Here is a 17,507-nt window from a genome sequence, read left to right as displayed (position 1 = left end):
ACTGGGGGAGCAGTGAACGGGAGGGGGGCAGTGAGCGTGGGGGGCAGTGAGGGTGGGGGGCAGACAGGGGGGCAGTGAGCGTTGGGGGCAGGCTGGCGGGGGGGCAGTGAACGGGAGGGGGGCAGTGAGGGTGGGGGAGGCTAGACTGGGGGAGCAGTGAACGGGAGGGGGGCAGTGAGCGTGGGGGGCACTGGGGCGACAAGGGGGGAAGGTAAATAAAGAGGGCGGAGCCAGGATGAATGAGGGACCGGACCGACCCGGGGCAGAGTAGCGGGAAGCCCTCAGCGGGAGGTGCGGTCAAGGCCAGAGTGGGCGGAGTCGCGACCGCGGTAGCGCAGGTCGGGTAGGAAAGGGGCGGGCACAGCCTGCGCTGGACCCACAGAGCGTAGGAGCTGGGGATCAGCAGGCGCGGTACAGGTGACGAGGGGGGCACCTGGACTCAGGGCCTGGCCAAGCAGAGCCAGGGCGGGGCTGCGATCCTGGGGTGGGGGGGTCACCTGGGCAACCTGAGCCTCGGGAACACCGCGCAGCCGCGCGAACAGCTCCAGGTGCTCGCGGCCGGTCAGCAGCCCGAAGATCGCGTCCGACTGCGGGCAGTAGCCCATGTGGCAGTGCGCAGCGGACGGTTCCTGGGCCACGCTGCGGGTGGGGGACGGGGCGCTCAGGGAATTGGCCAGGCCCTGGCCATGCTGGGGGGACCTCAGGGCCCACCCACCCTGGGCCACTATGGTAGGAGACGGGGGGTAGGGGGCGTTTCAGGGCCCGGTGGACATGCGGTTTGTGGGGGCACAGGGGCTCAGGGCCAGCCCGACCGGACCGTGCTGGTGAAGCACAGTCCCTGTGCAGGAGAGCAAGGGGTGGGGACGAACAGGGGCTCGGGACACCCCGCCCCCGCCCGAGCCCCCTCACCTGTGGCCGGCCAGCACAGCCTCACCACCGCTGGGCAGCATGTCCCCCGTCACCATGCGAAATGTGGACGTTTTCCCTGCTCCGTTCACTCCCAGCAGCCCGAAACACTGCAGGCGCCCCATAGACAGCACTCAGCAAGGTCTCAGGTCCCTGTCCCGGGGCCGCTAATTCTCGGGGTGGGTTTCCCAGTGTCTGCAGGAGGGCTGTGAGCCAGGAGGACCCCTGGGACCGATACAGGGGGTGTGCAGATAGGCATACACCTGCCACTTAGCGGGGACCGGTTGTTGGCACGTGGGATGTATTTAACCAATTCCAGCACCCAGTGGGTATCTCATAAAGATCACATACAGCAAGCGCTCCACGAACAGCGAGGCATGAGACTTCTCAATGTTTCCCGACACTCCGTGGGTGCCCGAGAGAGGCACCCACGGAGGGCTGAGGCTGGGTGCAGTCCGCCCAAGGTGGAGAGGCTGGCCAGCACACAGGAGGCGCTTGAGAACCAGTGTCTGCAGGTGCGCTGGCCCCGGCAGGTGGCCGAGACGTGACACTCAGCACGTCCGTCTGCACGTAGTCGTCGCCTGAATGCGAACTGGTACAGGGCACGTGGGCCTCATAAATACTGGCTGTGAGCAGGTGCTCGATACAGGTGCGTATACAGCAGGGGCTCAATAAGTGCTGTTGATGCTCGACAAAAAGTCGACCATCGCTCGGGTGACGTTCAGTACTCCCCTGGCAAACGCATACACACACACGGGGGGCTCGACCGTGCAACTGGTTCTCAGGTGTTGACACACAGTAGGCCACCTGACATGCGTGGGCGCCCCCTGGGTGTTCGATAATAATTTGCTTGGTCTCCGTAGGGGCTTACTAACACCTTCCTGCAGACAGTAGGGCTCGATAAATGGAAGTACGCAGTAGGTGCTTCCTGAGAGTTTGCTGGCACAAAACAGGAACTCAAATGTTGGCGGCCAGTAGTTGCCCAATAAAAGGCAGCGGGCACAAGGTAGCTGTTCAATGAAGGGCACCATGCGCACAGGAGGTGTTCAGTAGAGGGCAGTGGGCACACAGTGGGGCAGCTCTCACTGCCCCTGCACGGGGAAGTCTGCCTTGGGCTCTCACCTCACCGGGGGGGATCCCCAGGCACAGGCGGTCGACAGCTGGTGTCCTCTGCCCGTAGTACACCTGGGGGGAGTTCAGGTCCCTGAGAAAGGTGGGTGGGCCAGGGGGAGCCCCCCAAACCCAGCACTCTGCACCCACCTTGGTCAGGTCTCTCAGCACCAACACGTCCCCCTGGGTGGCCCCTTGGACCACCCGTTCCCGCTCCCGGGCCACATCCTCATCCTCCTCCCCCAAGGGGTGCAGCAACCTCAGCTGGGGTCTGAGGACAGAGAGGTCAGTGAGCCCAAAGCCACAGCCGGCCCCTCCCCCCTTACCCGGTCCCCACTGACTGCGGCAGGAGGCGGCTCCAGAGCTGCAGCAGCAGCGTGAAGAGGAAGAAGAGCGGCCCCTGTACCACCATGGCCAAGAGGTTCTTGCCAACCACCTCCCAGCGCAGGGGTGACTGGAACTGCCCATCTCCTGTGGTGACAGGAAGGAGGAATTAGGTCATGGGGGGTGTGGGCCCCTCCCCATCCAGGTCACCTTGGATTCTTATGGAAAAGGACCAAGAACTGGATGGGCCACTCAACTGAGCTCTAATTGGTATACAAAACAGTGGTATCCCCGTCTCCCTTATTTAGGACCTTAGACCTTTTGTGATATGACCCAAGACAGAATTAGCTTTTACGGCTGCTTTGCTGTACTTATAACTTGACCCAAACTTGGGGCCACCTTAGATCTCTAGTTCTCTTCCTGGGGGCTGCTGTTTGTCCCTACCCTGTGTAACTGACTTGGCTGGCACTTCCCCACCTAGTTCTCACCCAAGCGCTCAAAGGCGTCAGCCATGGCCTGGTTCCGCACCATGTCGATGAGCCCCCGGCCCAGGCAGAAGTGGGGGAAGATAAGGAAGATCTGCTTCAGGATCCGGCTCACTTCCTGCAGCTTCTGCTCAGGGACAGGAAGAGGGAGGTGGATCAGGGGCCGAGGCCGATGCCCCAACCCAGTCCCAGCCTGAGGCACAGACATGCAGGGACCCACCTGATCAGAGAAGAGCTCGAGCACGAAGGTGGCCATGCTGCCATTGATGCCGATAAAGAGGTTGATGCAGGTGAGCACCACGTAGGCCGTGCTGGGCACGGAGAAGAAGAAGGAGGCTGGGTACATGAGCGGCGTGATCGACCAGCTGAGGGGCAACAGGAGTCAAGGGGTGACCACCCAGCAGCAGGCTGAGTAGCCCTAAGAGGAATACAGATCTCCCCTCCCATCGTCCCTGCCATGGACCTCTTAATGTAAGTCAAGACAAGAGGAGCGTTTGTTGTTTTGTTTTGTTCTGTTTTGTTTTTTTTAAAGTAAGCTCTACCCCTAACGTGGGGCTCGAACTCACAACCCCGAGATCAAGAATCGCACACTCTCCCGACTGAGCCGGCCAGGCGCCCCTAGATAAGATGGGCTTTTGGGGCGCCTGGGTGGCTCAGTCGGTTAAGCGACTGCCTTCGGCTCAGGTCATGATCCTGGAGTCCTGGGATCGAGTCCCGCATCGGGCTCCCTGCTCGGCGGGGAGTCTGCTTCTCCCTCTGACCCTCCTCCCTCTCGTGCTCCCTGTCTCTCTCTCTGTCTCAAATAAATAAATAAAATCTTTAAAAAAAAAAAAAGATGGGCTTTTAAGGCCACCTCGGCACATGGTTAAATTAGATTACCCTTGGGATCAGCTCAGACCTCCACGTTCTCTCCTTGGGAGCTGGTTCAGAGTCCCATATCCCTCAACAGTATTAGGTGTTGAGGTAGGGCAGTCAGTAAGAACAGCCCCTGAGGGGCTGGGGAGGCCTCACCCATAGAGTAGAAGGAGCAGCAGGAGGGCAGGCAGGTTGGCAGGGGCCACGTACGCCCTCTGCTGGAAGGCCAGGAAGATGAGCACCACGATGCACGCTGACACCAAGTAGTTACACTGCATTGGAGATGGTAATTACCGCCATCAGTTTGCAAGGGCGGGAACTACCATCCTCATCCCTGTGCCCCCTCCCAACCTCCCTGTGTTTCAGGTAGCAGGACACGAAGTCTCCCACAATCCCCAAGACTTCCCCCAGGTCATCCTGGACAAGGGCCTGACCGGAAGGGGCCAGAAAGGGGCAGTAGTGAGAGGTAGCCGGACCCCCACCCCTCTAAGCATTGCCCGCACCATGTCCCAGAGAAAGTGGCCGAGCCAGTAAAGAGTGGGAGGCAGGCCCCCCATAAACTGCAGGTGTTTGGTCCGGGTGACGCGCTCCTCGATGAGAACAAGGGTGAAGCTGGCTGGGACGAAGGACATGGCAAAGACCACACAGATGGAGACAAGCACATCCACCGAGGAGGCCATCCTGTGGGCAAGGGTGCAGGAGCTGTTCAGAGAGCTCTGCCCACTCCTGATGGGACAAAGGTCCATGGCTGGTCGGGGAGATGAGCGGAGCCAGTTAGGGCTGCGGTGCGTGGGCTGCTGGGGGAGCCTGGACGCCGCTGGGCCTGATGGTGTCCCGTTCCCCAGGCCTATTCGCACAGCGGGAGTGTGGCAGAGTGCCGTTCTAGCTCCCTCCGCCCAAAATGACAGGGCAGCCGAGGCAGGGAGGGCACGCACAGGCAGGAGTCCTGCACTCACAGTGCGGCCTCAGACAGCTGCTCCTTGGTGAGGTTCAGGGGGTGGTTGAGCGTGGTGATGCTGTGGGCACGGTGGGCAGGGCCTGGGGGCAGCCGGGCGCGGAGGAGTGCGTTGTTGGCTCTGTTGACAAAGGCCACCATGGCGTGCCAGCCCTTGTTGTTGAACCAGATCTGGGGGGGTCAGGGCCGAGGGATCAGGGTGCTGGCGTTGGACCCGCCCCTCCCACCAGCTGCCCACTGCCCCCGGGTCCCACCTTGAGGCTGTCCTCCGCGTCTAGGCTGTGAGCCCATGCTGTGAGGTTGTTCAGGATGCGGTCGAGGGCCCCGCCGGGCGGGGGGCTCAGAAGCACCCGCAGCTCCTCCACCGAGCGGCCCACCTCCTGCCCTGAGGGCAGGCCGGGGTCTCGGCCCCCCAAGGAGAAGCCCCCATACCTGTGGGGCGGTGGGGTCAGGGGGCAGCAGGTGAAGGCCCGGGAGGGTGGGGCAGGCAAGCCCCCGAGCGGGCAGGCAGAGGGCGCGGGAATGGGACCCTCCTCACCTGACCTCGTTCACCCACTTCTTGGTCTTCAGGCTGCAGGAGAGACAGACAGAAAGGCAGACACGGGGGTGGGGGGGATGGGAGTGGGACAGAGATAGTGAGCGATGCTGGGGAGCCAGGGAGACAAGTGAAGTGAGGGGAGGCCCCCAGCCCCGACCTCCTCGTTCAGGGGCCCAAGCAACAGCCGGGCAAACTGAGTCCGGGCAGCGGCTCACCCCTGCTGGACCAGGCGTGGGTAGGTCTTCACCAGGAAGTCGGACAGGTTCCGGCCCGTTAGGTTCTGCACCACTTCCCCAGAGCCGGCCAGCGCCTGGGGCGGCGGGGGGCCGCCAGCCGCAGCGGGGCAGTCCGGCAGCAGGCGCCGGGCACCAGGTTGGCTGCACCAGCAGGCCGGGGACGGGGACTCCGGAGTCCAGTTGCCGCTGGCCAAGGCCTCAGTGACACCTGCGGGCACCTCGGGCACCCAAAACCGGCAGACGGCGGGCGGTGTACACTCAGGCGTCCTGCAGGGGCAGGGCCGGGGGCAGGGCTGTGGGCACCGAGCTTTCCGCAGGCCCGGGGACGTGACGCTCAGCTCCCAGGCGGGCACAGGGATGCTCCAAACCCTCCCCAAGGCCAACCGGCCAGGGCCCAGACAGACAACCTGAGGCCCAAGAGGCACGAGGGTCAGCCGGTGGGCCCCCACCTGGTGGAGCTAGTCTGCGGGTAGGCCTCCAGTCCTGCCTCCTCCAGCAGCATCTCCAGCAGGCGGGCACGCTCTGAGTTTCCTGGGGCGTCCTCACTGTGTGGGGTGCAGCTCAGAGTCAGGTCTACGGCCCTGCCCGTCGGCCTCCAGCCCCCTCTCGCCTGCACCCACCTAAAGAATGACACCTGAGCACCGTACATGCTGGGACTGAGCCGCAGAGCCGGGTAGTATCCGAAAGGAGGCACGATGAGACTGAACACCAGCGCCAGGCCCACGAAGAGGGCAGGCAGCACGATCTGAAGGACAGGCCCATCAACTGCCCTCCCTGCTGTCCCCTCCAGGCTTGCCAGTGTCCTTCCTTTCTCCTGCTCTAGAACCATCCATGGCTCCCCAGTGCTCTCAATAGAGGTGTTCAGTTTGGGGGAGACTTCTGGGGTTAACCACTCAAATTAGGCCACTGAGCGGGCGACCAGAGCAGAGGACAGGCACCCAAGGTCTCCCACGCACTCTCCGGTGCCCAGCCCCCCTCACCTGCGCAAAGAGGCCACGGCGGCTACGGCGGGCAAGCAGAAAGCGCTTGAGAAGCAGGGCCCGGAGCTGTTGGCAGGTCAGCACCCAGCCCTGCACCCGGCCCGCGGGGTCCGGCCCAGAGCCCCGCAGAGCCTGCGTTTCTGGGGCAGAATGAGCTGTGGGGGACGGAAGAGTCAGTGCTCCCGTGGTGGCGGCCTGGGAGGGGCCACGGCTCAGGGCGGGACAGCTCACCATTCTCCAGGACGGACTCCTCGGGCAGGATCTTGAGCCGTGTGGTCACATTTGGGCGAGCGTTGCCTGAGCCCGGCTGCTGCTTGTGGCTACCATCTGTGGGGCCAGAGGGGTTGGGGTCAGCTTCGAGGGCTACCGATCAGCCTAGGGTCTGAGTCAAGGTCCAGGGTCACAGACAGAGGGGCTCAGAAGTCAGGGGTGGAGGTCAAGGCTGCCAGACTCCACCAAGGATGGGCACTTGGCCTAAAGTCAAGTCCCACTCTGGCCCAGGGTTAGGGGTCAAAGACAGGGACCTGCAGCTGCATCCTCCGGGTCTGTGTCCACAGCACAATCCTCTACCACCTTCAGGAAGATCTGGGGACACAGAGCAGGGGCTCAGCCTGGGACCCCCCAGCAGAGAGCCACCCAGCCCTAAGACACTGTGGGTCCCCAGGCCTCCCCAGGAGGCTCTCAGCCTCTGGTCCCCTGCAGGTGCCCCTCCGCCTCCCTGGGGTGTGCTGCCATCCCTAAGCAGGCCTCTCCTCATCCTTCCAAGGACACCTCCTCCAGGCAGCCCTCCCCCAGCAGCCGCACCTCTTCAAGGCTGGTGTCGGAGATCCCGTAGCTGGCCAGCCCCAGCTCCCCCAGCCGCTGGTCCAGCTCACGGAAAAGCCTGGCAAAGCTGCCGTCCGCGGCACCCCCATAGGGCAGCACCAGCACCAGCTCGCGCGGCAGCCCCTCCACCAGCCGCGTCCCGGGCACCAGCCGCTGCACGAGGGACAGCAGCTCGGCGGCACCTGGGCGGACGGGGGGGCGTGTCAAGGGCGCGGCACAGTGGGCAGCCCGGTCTCCTTGGGGAAGGGGTGTGGCCGGCCCCCCGAGGAGCCCGTCTCTGCAGGCAGGGGAGGTTAGGGTGAGGCACCGGAGGGCAGGGTGTGGCCTGAGGTCAGGCCGGAGGTCCACGTGCGGTCAGGGGTCAGCGGTAGGGCTGCCTGTGAGCTCAGCCCAGGCTGGGTTAAAGGCAGGGGCCGGGATTCGGGTTCAACTCAGGGTCAGAGGTCAAGGGTCCCATTGGGCGTCGCGGAGCCCGTTGCCCTGGCCCCTCCCTGGGGCGCGCCCCGGCACGTCTCACCGGCTGTGCCGCCCTGGCTGCCTGGCTCCCCCCTCCGCCCGGCGTCCACGCGGTCCTCCAAGTCAGCGTTCCCCTGCGGGCAGAGGGGCACCAGCTGCCACGGCCGGGGTCACGGTCGCGGTCGGGGGTCGGAGGTCAGCTCCAGCCCTCACCTTGCTGCCGGCGGCCAGGGATGGGGCAGCCTCCGCCAGCGTCAGGTAGTAGCCGGAGCCGAGGTGGCGGCGCAGGAAGAGCGGTGAGCCGCAGCAGCACAACCGGCCTCCGGCCACCACGGCCACGCGGTCTCCCAGCAGCTCTGCCTCATCCAGGTGGTGGGTGGAGAGGATCAGGGTGCGCCCTGGGCAACGGGAAAGCAGGCCACAGTTACCGTCGGGACGCGAGGTCTTCGCAGGAGTTGCCTGCCCTGTGCATCAAACTCCTATCCATCCCTCAAAACCCTATTCCAAGCACTTCCTCATCAGAAACTTCTTCTGGCCCCTGAAACAGAATCTAGGGGAACCTTGTGCCTCCCCCAGCTCTTACCTTCCCGGTATTTGAGCAGCAGCTCCCAAATACTGCGACGGGAAGCAGGGTCCACACCGGCTGTGGGCTCATCTAGGATGACGACCCGGGAGCCACCCACAAAGGCGATGGCTACTGAAAGCTTCCGCTGCATCCCACCTGGGCAGAGACGTGGGTGGGCGTCCCAGCATGACCTCCCCCTTCTTGGGCAGGGGCTGTTGTTCTCCTCCGGGCCCCTTTCCCCACCCTCTGGGTCCCCCAAACCTGGTGTCTCCTCTGGCCTCACTCCACCCTCAGGATAACGTCTCAGCCCCCCTCCCAGCCTCATCTCTACCGACCCGGAGGCTCCTCCCCAGGCCAGGCTCACCGGAGAGGTGGCGTGTCTGTGCACCCCGCTTGGGGACGAGCCCCATGTCCTGCAGGAGACGGGCCTGCTCCGGGCGCACAGCAGCTGCACTGAGACCCTTCAGCCGCCCGTAGAACCAGATGTGCTCATCCACGCTCAGCCTGCAGGCACGGGCGCACACAGTGGCCGCTGTGGCAGGCAGAGCCCCAAGAGCACCCAGCCTCCCCTCCACCGCACCCCAGGCCCTCCAAGACCCACATGTCAAACAGCACGTTGTACTGAGGGCAGACACCCAGGTGGGGCCGGATGGCTTCCATGCTGGATTGCACGTCATGGCCCAGGATGCAGGCGGAGCCCCGGGTGGGTGGAAAGAGGCCACTCAGTATGGACCTGGGGATGAGGGGGTCTCAGGGCAGCTGCCCTTCAGAGGAGGAAGCAGAGACCCACAGAGAAGGGGCAAAAGCACTTAAAAGGCACCTACTATCCGCCCAGACCAAAGGTGTATTATGTCCCCACTTTACAGAGGAGGGAAACTGAGGCTCAGAGAACATGGTTATCTGCCCATTGTGTACCCAGAATGAACTGGGGGCCCCGCCCCCACTGTAGAGACCCAGATGCCTCTCCCATTGAGCAGATGTGCAAACTGAGGCCCGGGGGTGGGGGAGTGGGAGCGGCTCACAGAGTGGTTGTTTTGCCGGCTCCGCTGTGGCCCAGCAAGGCGGTGATCTGGCCCTGGTAGAAGTCCAGGCTGAGCCCGCGCAGGGCCAGCTGCGGGGTGCCGGGAAAGCGCTTCTCCAGGCCCCGTATGGAGACCCCTGGAATCAGGCCCGGTGGTACCTCTTCCATCAGCACTGCAGAAGGAGGGCAGGCTCAACCGTGGGAGCCCTTTGGCGCGGGGGTGGGGGGGTGCAGGGGGCCTGGGGGAGTCTGGGGGACCTGGGAGGCCATGAAGGCTGGTCTGTGGAGTCAGCGACCTGTCAGTCTGGGGTCTATAGGGATTAGGGGCGCCCCGGGGAGCCTGGGGAGATGGAGATATCCAGAGGATTGGGATCTGCAGGAACTTGGGTCTTTGGAGGACGTGAGGGATACAGACAGGGAAGCGGCTGTTAGGTCTCCTTGTGCCTCACCCTCTGGGTCCTTCAGGGTGGGAGGTGGGGAGGAACCCTTGGGAGAATGAGGTCCAAACCAACAGCTCCTCCGAAAGGGAAAGTTCCACGGTTTGGGGATCCCGTACTGGCCTGGGGGGGAGCCGTGCTCAGTTACCTCTTGAGCCCATTGCCCTGGAGCGTGCCAGCTTCTGGCCATACGCCTGGGATCAGGGCATCCAGGCGGGAGACCCCATCGGCCTGCCTCAGGCCATCCCTCCGATGCAGCCAGCTGTGCCTGGATGCGAGGAAGCCGCCCCCCAACCTGCGACGGCCTCCACGTACCAAACGGCCCTGAAGCTCCACCCCACCCCACCATGCCCCCAGCCCAGCCTCCCTTCTGCAGGGGTGCCGAGAAGTCCGTACCCCACCCTTGGGGCCCACCTGGGCAGACCGCCTCCAGGTACCCGGTGGCAAGGCCGTAGAGCACGGCATCAAGCAGCAGAAGGCCGGAGACCTGGGCCAAGCTGAAGACGCCCGCCACAGGCCCACTGCCCACGTTGTGCCACTGTGCGCCTTCGCCCTGCTCCTCCAGCAGCACCAGGCTCTCGCAGCCGAACCCAAAGGCCACAGGAGACAGGAGGCTCTGCGGTGGGGGCAGGTGCGTGAGTGAGTGAGCGCAGCTGCGCGTGCCCTGCCCTCAGCCCCCCGGGGTCTCACCGCAGCCACGAGGCCGCCGGCAGGCAGCTGGTCCCGCCAGGCCACACACAGCACGTAGGGCAGATAGAGCACGAAGTAGGCGAGGCCTCCACAGGCGGCTGCCAGGTTGGCTCGGGAGAAGAAGGTGCTCAGGAGGAAGCTCTGGACCACAGTGGCCACGGCGAAAGCCGCCAAGAACAGGAAGACCACAGCCGGGTGGCTATAGGGGAGGATGTCCCCAAGCTGCAAGGGGCAAATACAGCTCGGGTCAGGTTCCTGGCTTTGCCTGGGGCACCCCCTCCGCCAGGCGCCCCTGGCCTGTGGCCTGCGCGGCCGGGAAGGCTGGGCTGTGCCCACCTTGAGCACCAGCACGAGCAGCGCCGAGCTGAGAAGGAAGGGCCCAAGGCAGCTGAGGAACCAGCCGAGCCACAGCACGGCGCTGCCGAGCCCCATGGCCTGCATCGTGCAGCGCAGCCTCGTTTCCTTCTCCCGCACCACGGCCTTCACCGTCAGCGCCACCGAGTAGATCCAGGCCAGTGTCAGCAAGAGCGGCAGCGACCGGCTCAGGACGCGCAGAAACCTGAGGCGGGAGGCAGCTGAGGTGGGGGCCAGAGACCCGGCGCCGCCCCCACTGGCAGGACACCTGGCACCTCGAGACCCCTGTTCCAGCCTTAGGGTTCCAGGCGTCAGCACAGGCCCTGTTCTCCCTGCGCCCCGGGACCCCAGACCCTCCCCCTCCGGGTCACAGGGAGTGGTCCTTCTAAACCAGCGGCTCGCAGCCTGGACGGCATGCGTGTTCCCAAGGGAGCCCGAGCCCCGCTCCCAGCCTGAGATCTGCCGCTTGGGGGAGTGGGTGGGGAGCGGGTGCTCACGCATCATCCACATAGCAGGGGTAGGGCATCTGCTGCAGATAGAGGCGGGCCCGGGGCTCGGTGCCGCTCAGCACGCGCACGGCCGCGCGCTCCAGCAGGTCCTGCAGGTACACGAAGCCACCCCACACATAGCGCAGGTCCGTCAAGGGGTCAGCGGCCGGGCCGGGGTCCCAGAACCTGCAGGCGGCAGGGCGGTCGGCTGCGGGGAGAAGCCGGGGGCCACGCACCTCACACCACCTAGGCCCATCCGCCGTAGACCCCGATTGGTCTAAGCAGGCCCGGGCTCCGCGTATCACGGTCTCCCATTGGCGGGATGCCCCCCAGCCCCGCCCCACACTCGGCCCCGCCCCCACCTGTCCCTGATCTTATTGGTTTTCGTGACGGCATCGATGTCCATGCGGATCTTGACACGCACGTGGCCTGGGCCTCCGAGCTGCGCAGGGTCCAGAGGATCCTCGGGCCCCAGGAAGACGATGCCCGCCCAGAAGCGGCGCTCTGCGAGCAACTCCAACGCCCGTGCCACCAGGGCGGCCTCTGAGGGTGCCGCCTCCAGCTTGTCCAGGGTCACACACTGGGGAAGGGCCTGGGCGTGGGTCCTAGGTGCCCGGGTCCTCCCCTGAACCTCAGGCCGGGCAGTGCTTCTCCCTCGGAGCCCCAGAGCGGAGCCCAGCTCCCCCATCAGATTTCCGCAGGGCGCAGGCTGTGTCCGTCCGTCCTCAGGCTTTCCCTAGGACGGGGCATCGCCCCAATTCGGTCCCCCTCCCTGGGCTCCCCTCCGCCCTCCGCTCACCACGGGCCCTGCCGACCCGGCTGACAGTGCTCCCAAGCGGATGGCCCCTCACCTCCATCACACCGCCCAGCATGCCCACCAGGTGGTCCACGTCAGCATGGGCCGCCTGCCAGCTGTAGGCGCCCCCACGGGGATCCAGAAAGGCGAGCAGGGCCTTGGCCCGGGCCTGGCCTCCGGATCCCGGCCGCCTCCTTCCTGGGTCCTGAGCTTGCAGGAGCCTCTGCGGAGGGGTGGGGGAGCAGGGGGTTTGCATGGGGCACCCCGGGCGGCGTCACTCCTCTTCTCATCCCTGGGGCCCGTCCTCACCCTGGACTCCACAACCCGCCACCACACACTTGCCCAGGAGGCCCTGCCCTGTGCTCTGCCCACATGCAGCAGGGAGACCGTGGGCGACTCTGCCAGCCTCCGTCCTGGCCCCACCTGCAGCATCACCACCTTCGTGCTGTCATTCAGGAAGTTGAAGAGCTGGGGTCCCAGGGCACCCCACACCTCCTGGATATCCTTCAACAGAGCCAGCTCCTGGAAGGTCTGGTTCACCTGTGGGAGGGGGGCACCAAGAGAAGTGCCAGGCCAGCCCTTTCATGACGCTCCCCTCCTCTGAGGACCTGCCCCCCTCCTCCCCAACCTCGCCTCTCCCGCTTCGCTCCACTGTGCCCCTGACCCCTGGCACATGCTGTCCCTCTACCTGCCACCTGGCAGCTTCTTCAAAACCCTGCTTCCACACCCTCCCGGGGCAGGGCCCTCCCTCTGGCCTGGCCCACGCTCGCTGGGCTGAGGGGGGGCGCCCAGGACCACTTCTGCCCTTACCTGGGCCATGAGCTGCCTGGTGAAGGCAGTGTTGGGTGTAAACAGCAGTTTCCCCAGGACCAGCGGCTTCAGACGCCTCCAGAGCAGGCGGGACAGCGGGTGGGTTTCCAGTGACCCCACGAGCTCAGCACAGGCAGGGCCTGGGGTGGGGGCACCATGAGGCCCTGCCCCCATTCCCAGTGCCCCACTTCCCATACTGGAAACAGAGGTCAGTCACTCACTCAGGCCGTCGTCAGGTAGGGTTGCTGCTGGCTCTTGCCCCGCCAACTCCTTTAGGTGGCTGGCCTTGTACCAGTTGAGGGAGGGCCCCCCTGGGATGCTAGGCCCCCGGGCACTGCAGAGGGCCTCTGATACGGCCTCCAGGGGCCCACCTGCTCCTCGGGGTCTCCGCAGCAGTGCCCGCAGCTCCACCAGGCTGGGCAGTGCCAGGAGCTGGAGAGGGGTCACCAGAGGATGCTGGTAACCCTCCCTGCCAGCAGCAAGCCTAACCAGGGCTAGGCACCCTGCCAGGAGCACCTACTCCCTCTCTCCTTCTGCCCAAGCCCTCCAAAAGCCTACCAGCGGAAGTGCCTGGGCTGCCCTGTCACCGGCCATCCAGGCAGCCTACCCTTTTGGTTTGCTGGCTGGGGTGGACGATGAGCAGGCCTCTTACCTCCTGGGCCAGGTCCTCTGCTGCCTCCACAAAGCTGCTCACGGACTCCTGGATGTGGTCCGGCACAGACCCCAGGGATCCCTGGGGAGAAAGACACAGGGGTGATAATGACCTTGACGGAGTTCTCACTAGGGGTCGAGCACTTTGCCACGCTCCACTCAGTGCGGGTCCGTACTATTATAGACCCCGTTTTACAAACAGGGAAGTGGAGGCTGCAAGGCACGTGGACTCGCTCAAGGTCTCACGGGCTGGACACATGCTAGACACGGCCTGTCTGGGCACTAACAGGACGAGGAACGTCACTCCAGGTGCCAGGGACAGCCCAGGCAAAGGCCTGGAAGCTGGAATCAGAGGCCCCTGCCCCAGGATGGGGAAGTACTGGGACTTCCTGAGAGCAGCTTCCCAGAGTCAGCCTGGTCCCCACCCCATCTCACCTCTCCAAGCAGTGTCCCCAGTAGCTCTGTGGTCAGGGGTAGTAGGTCCTGCAGTCGGTCGCTTGGCTGAGGCCGGGCTGGGAGAAGAACACACAGAAGCACAAGGTTAGGCAAAGCCTAGCCTGAGACAGCCCTACCCTGTACCCATTACACAGCTGGGCAGATCGAGGCTCAGAGTGCACCCCTGCCAGCCAAAGGGCCCTGGCCTCCTCACCTGGTCCACCTGCGGCTCTCAGCACTGGCATCAGCTTTCCCAGGCTGGCCAGCGTTCTGTGGGCACTGGGGCCCCCCAGGACAGCACGGGCATCTGCCAGGAGCCGGGAGACCCTGGGGACAGAGGGAGCAGGAGGTGGGGGCTCGGCAGACACCCCTGTGCCCGGGGCCACTGCACCCACTGCCGCTGGCTCACAGGGAGTCCTTGAAGTTGCTGAGGACGCCGGGCTGCTCCCCGGGCGTGGACTGCGGGAAGCAGGTGTTGTTCAGGTTGCAGATGAGACCCTGGAGCCAAGGAACGGTGCCGGCCGAGGGCAGCGGCTTGTTGGAGAAGTGGCCTGTGGGGATGCTGGGCGTGGGGAGCCTTGCCTGAATCCCCACCATGTTCATACCCTCCCCAACAGCATGCTCACTCAGACTTTTATTGGGTGCCCGGTCTGTGCTCTCTGACGCTCTCTGGGACCCCTGTGGATAGGATGGCACATTGCCTACCCCCCCACACACAAAAAAAGCCTTGTCCCTGGGGGGCTTACATTCATGGTGCTCCAGTGGTGGGTGGGAGTGGCGGACGGCCACCAGGATGAAGAAGAGAAAGAGAGGCCACAGCAACTCCACCAAGAGCTGGATCTGGGGGAGGGGAAGAAGAGGCGGGGGGGTGGGGGACAGTGGGGGGCACCGGGGGCCACTCCCCCCCGGGGCCATCAGTCCTGGCATTACCGGCTGTCTCCTGCGATACAGGAAATTCTTCCAAAGCAGCAGCATTAGCTGCGTCCAGAAGGCCATGGTGGGGATGGACAGAGCACACGATGGAGCGTCAGGCTGAGGACGTGCTGTGTGGCTGTGGGCGAATCCTGACCCTCTCTGAACCTCATTCCTCTATCCCATGGTGCAGGGTTCCTGGAAGCTCTGCTTGGAGCCAAAGAGTAGGCACTTACTAGAGGGTCTCTTGGGTCCCTGGGGGCGGAGTGAGCCAACCGGAGCCCTGCCCGAAGCCGTCCTTGCACCTAATTGGTTGCCTGGGCTGTCCCTCCCTGCAGGGCGGGGGTCCAAAAGGCTATCCGCTAACTCTTCAGGGGGAGGAGCCTCGGCTCAACTCTGTCGTCACCAGGCTCCACCCTGAGCTCCCGGGGGGGTCTCCAGGTCCCGGCCCCCAGCCTCATCCCGGGCCCTGGGAAGGAACGCCCCACCCCCGGCTCTTCCCCAGGGATAAAGGCCAAGTGTTTACCGTGCTGAGCATTTTGCACGCCCGGCTGGAAGCAGGGCCTACCCGGCCCCCCAGAGAGGCAAGCCGAGTCACCCCGCTGGAGGCAGGGCTCCCGCTCTACCCGCCCCTCATGTATTATTTATGGCTGAGAAGAACCACAGGATCCCGAGGATGAGTAAGGAGAAGAGGCAGCGTTGCGGGCTCCTGGAACCAGCAATTCCTGATGCCGTCCCTTGGCTAGAACTGTCCAGCTCTGGCCTACTTCATTATTGCACCGAAGAGGAACTGGGGCAGGGAGGTGCCACGGGCCACGTACGAGGCTGGAACCAGGACCCAGGACCCCCGATCCCCCACTGCAGGCTCTGCTTTCCCTCAGGTGGGAGCTGGGGCACAGGGCTAGTAGGAGCTCTAACGGGCAGAGGGGCTGCAGGTGCATGTTGGCCATCCCCTCTCAGGGGAGTCTACTGCCCAGCCTCCTCCTCGAAATTAGTGGTCCATCCTGCCGCCCCTCACACTCGGGCGGGGAGTGAAGGTGAGCGAGAGTCTGCACTCCGCCCACACCCCCTCATTCCCGGGGAACCTGCCTCCCTCCCACCCACGCCCGCGCCCCGGCATCCTCGAGTCTCGGAGCCGGCCTCTCTCTCTCCGGGACCCTCTCACCTTTCCAGCCCCCACCTCTTGCCGCCTTCCTTCCGCCCGACCGCGGCCCGGGATCACGGCCCCTTTAAGAGGAAGCTCCCGCAGCTGGCCCTAAGCCCCCTGAAGTTGACCGCCTTCACCTCGGAGGCCCGCGGCTGCGCCCGGCCCCGCCCCGCCCCGCCCACTACTGTTGGCTGCCGTCCCCTCCACCCGCAGGCCGGGCCTGCGCTAGCCGCGCGCGCCGTGGGAGGAGGCCGTGCGGAGCCGGGTTTCTTAAAGGGACCGCTCGCCTCTTGCTGCGTCACCGTGGGGCGCTGGGCGGTCGGCACACCCCACACGGGCCGACCTCCGGACACGCCGGCCAGGCTGTCTCCCCACATTGCACACCCGCCTGCAGTGCCGCAGCTCCGTGTCGAAGGAGGTCCCTTTCTCCCCACTCTCCCCTGGGGGACCCGGATCCTAGCCAGACTCGGTCCATGACCCTGGGACTCCCATTTGTCCATCCGCAAAGTGGGGGTTCGATTGGTCATCATTTGTTCATCCCACAAATATTCCTTTGGTCCTACAGTGGGCCAGGCGATGGCAGGAGGGGGAGGGGCCCCCCAACATTCTAAGATTAGAGTCCTGGGTCATAACCGTCACACCATTTTGAGGAATACCTCGGGGTCCCGTTCCAGAAGATTGAATAGATTTCCCGAGCTCCTGGTGAAGAGGATACAAGTGTATGGACCTGCAGCCCTAAAGGCAGCAGGAGGGTGAGATGTATGGCGGGGGGGGGGGCGGGGGGCGGGGCTTTGGTGTTGGGGCTTTGGGGATGAGTAGGAGTTTGCCAGGCAGGGAACTCCAGCCCGAGTGAATGGCACAAGCGGAGGCCTGGCGACTGGGGCTGGGAGATCCCGTCCAACCAGCAGGGAGGTCAACCTCTTCCCCCCCACCTCAGGTCCTGACCTTCAAGTTCCTTCTTCACCTCACATTGCATTTACCCTGCACTCACCTGCCGGCCCTGGGCCTCAGCTCCTCCAAGGCAGCTGTGAGGACCTGCTGGAGGCTGGCCTGCTGCCCCACCCCAGGGCCCCAGGGCCCCCCACTGGAACCCAAGCCAAACCCCTCCCCCCAGCAGACTCCCCACTCCACCAGCAGTTTCTTCCTAAAAAGAGGTTTTTATTGCCTTTGGTCCACAGTCAACATTTCACATTATCTCTGGGTCCCAGGGCTCCTGGATGGTGGCCAGTCCCCGGGGAGGACCTCCGGGTGGGGATCCCTGTGCAGTATTTGGCGGAGGAACGGGGACAAGTACAGGAAGGTGGGGGGGTGGCTTTGCCTCAACCACTCAGAACTCTGTTGTCCTGCCTCAGTTTCTCCACTAGCCCCCAGGGCGAGCCACAGGTGAGTCCAAGAGGGCCAGAGCAATCCAGTTCCTCACAAGACCTCAAATATTTCGGACTGTGGCCTGGCCCTCTCCCAGGGGACCTCCTTCCTTCCCAGCATCCCCTTCCACCATCCCCCCACCACGGCCTTGCAAAAAAAAAAAAAA

At 64.6% G+C, this 17,507-nt stretch overlaps 1 protein-coding gene across 1 annotated transcript in view; it reads right to left on the bottom strand.

Moving 5' to 3' along the window:
- ABCA7 (ATP binding cassette subfamily A member 7) overlaps positions 1–16,740 on the bottom strand; it is an 18,404-nt gene extending 1,664 nt beyond the window's left edge. The window contains exons 1-42 of the mRNA XM_081823609.1: positions 15,995–16,740; positions 14,848–15,036; positions 14,664–14,757; positions 14,327–14,468; positions 14,132–14,244; positions 13,918–13,994; positions 13,484–13,564; positions 13,053–13,263; positions 12,832–12,971; positions 12,445–12,561; positions 12,077–12,244; positions 11,588–11,805; positions 11,235–11,411; positions 10,720–10,942; positions 10,384–10,605; positions 10,108–10,309; positions 9,706–9,816; positions 9,258–9,429; positions 8,837–8,968; positions 8,600–8,739; positions 8,254–8,391; positions 7,884–8,068; positions 7,732–7,804; positions 7,194–7,396; positions 6,914–6,974; positions 6,621–6,716; positions 6,390–6,544; positions 6,030–6,154; positions 5,859–5,954; positions 5,389–5,676; positions 5,174–5,206; positions 4,890–5,067; positions 4,637–4,806; positions 4,184–4,361; positions 3,837–3,952; positions 3,046–3,190; positions 2,829–2,952; positions 2,358–2,487; positions 2,167–2,287; positions 2,029–2,091; positions 910–1,016; positions 381–639 (exon numbers count right to left, since the gene is read on the bottom strand). Of these exons, the coding sequence (XP_081679735.1) occupies positions 381–639; positions 910–1,016; positions 2,029–2,091; positions 2,167–2,287; positions 2,358–2,487; positions 2,829–2,952; positions 3,046–3,190; positions 3,837–3,952; positions 4,184–4,361; positions 4,637–4,806; positions 4,890–5,067; positions 5,174–5,206; positions 5,389–5,676; positions 5,859–5,954; positions 6,030–6,154; positions 6,390–6,544; positions 6,621–6,716; positions 6,914–6,974; positions 7,194–7,396; positions 7,732–7,804; positions 7,884–8,068; positions 8,254–8,391; positions 8,600–8,739; positions 8,837–8,968; positions 9,258–9,429; positions 9,706–9,816; positions 10,108–10,309; positions 10,384–10,605; positions 10,720–10,942; positions 11,235–11,411; positions 11,588–11,805; positions 12,077–12,244; positions 12,445–12,561; positions 12,832–12,971; positions 13,053–13,263; positions 13,484–13,564; positions 13,918–13,994; positions 14,132–14,244; positions 14,327–14,468; positions 14,664–14,757; positions 14,848–14,913 (5,850 nt within the window). The 5' untranslated portion in view covers positions 14,914–15,036; positions 15,995–16,740. The remainder of the gene's footprint in view (positions 1–380; positions 640–909; positions 1,017–2,028; positions 2,092–2,166; positions 2,288–2,357; positions 2,488–2,828; positions 2,953–3,045; positions 3,191–3,836; positions 3,953–4,183; positions 4,362–4,636; positions 4,807–4,889; positions 5,068–5,173; positions 5,207–5,388; positions 5,677–5,858; positions 5,955–6,029; positions 6,155–6,389; positions 6,545–6,620; positions 6,717–6,913; positions 6,975–7,193; positions 7,397–7,731; positions 7,805–7,883; positions 8,069–8,253; positions 8,392–8,599; positions 8,740–8,836; positions 8,969–9,257; positions 9,430–9,705; positions 9,817–10,107; positions 10,310–10,383; positions 10,606–10,719; positions 10,943–11,234; positions 11,412–11,587; positions 11,806–12,076; positions 12,245–12,444; positions 12,562–12,831; positions 12,972–13,052; positions 13,264–13,483; positions 13,565–13,917; positions 13,995–14,131; positions 14,245–14,326; positions 14,469–14,663; positions 14,758–14,847; positions 15,037–15,994) is intronic.
- Between the last annotated feature and the right edge of the window lie 767 nt (positions 16,741–17,507).

The sequence above is a fragment of the Leptonychotes weddellii genome, chromosome 1 (genome assembly GCF_054177405.1).
Source record: "Leptonychotes weddellii isolate Sample4059 chromosome 1, ASM5417740v2, whole genome shotgun sequence".
NCBI classification, from domain to species: Eukaryota; Metazoa; Chordata; class Mammalia; order Carnivora; family Phocidae; genus Leptonychotes; species Leptonychotes weddellii.
This window is presented reverse-complemented; position numbering and strand designations above follow the sequence as displayed.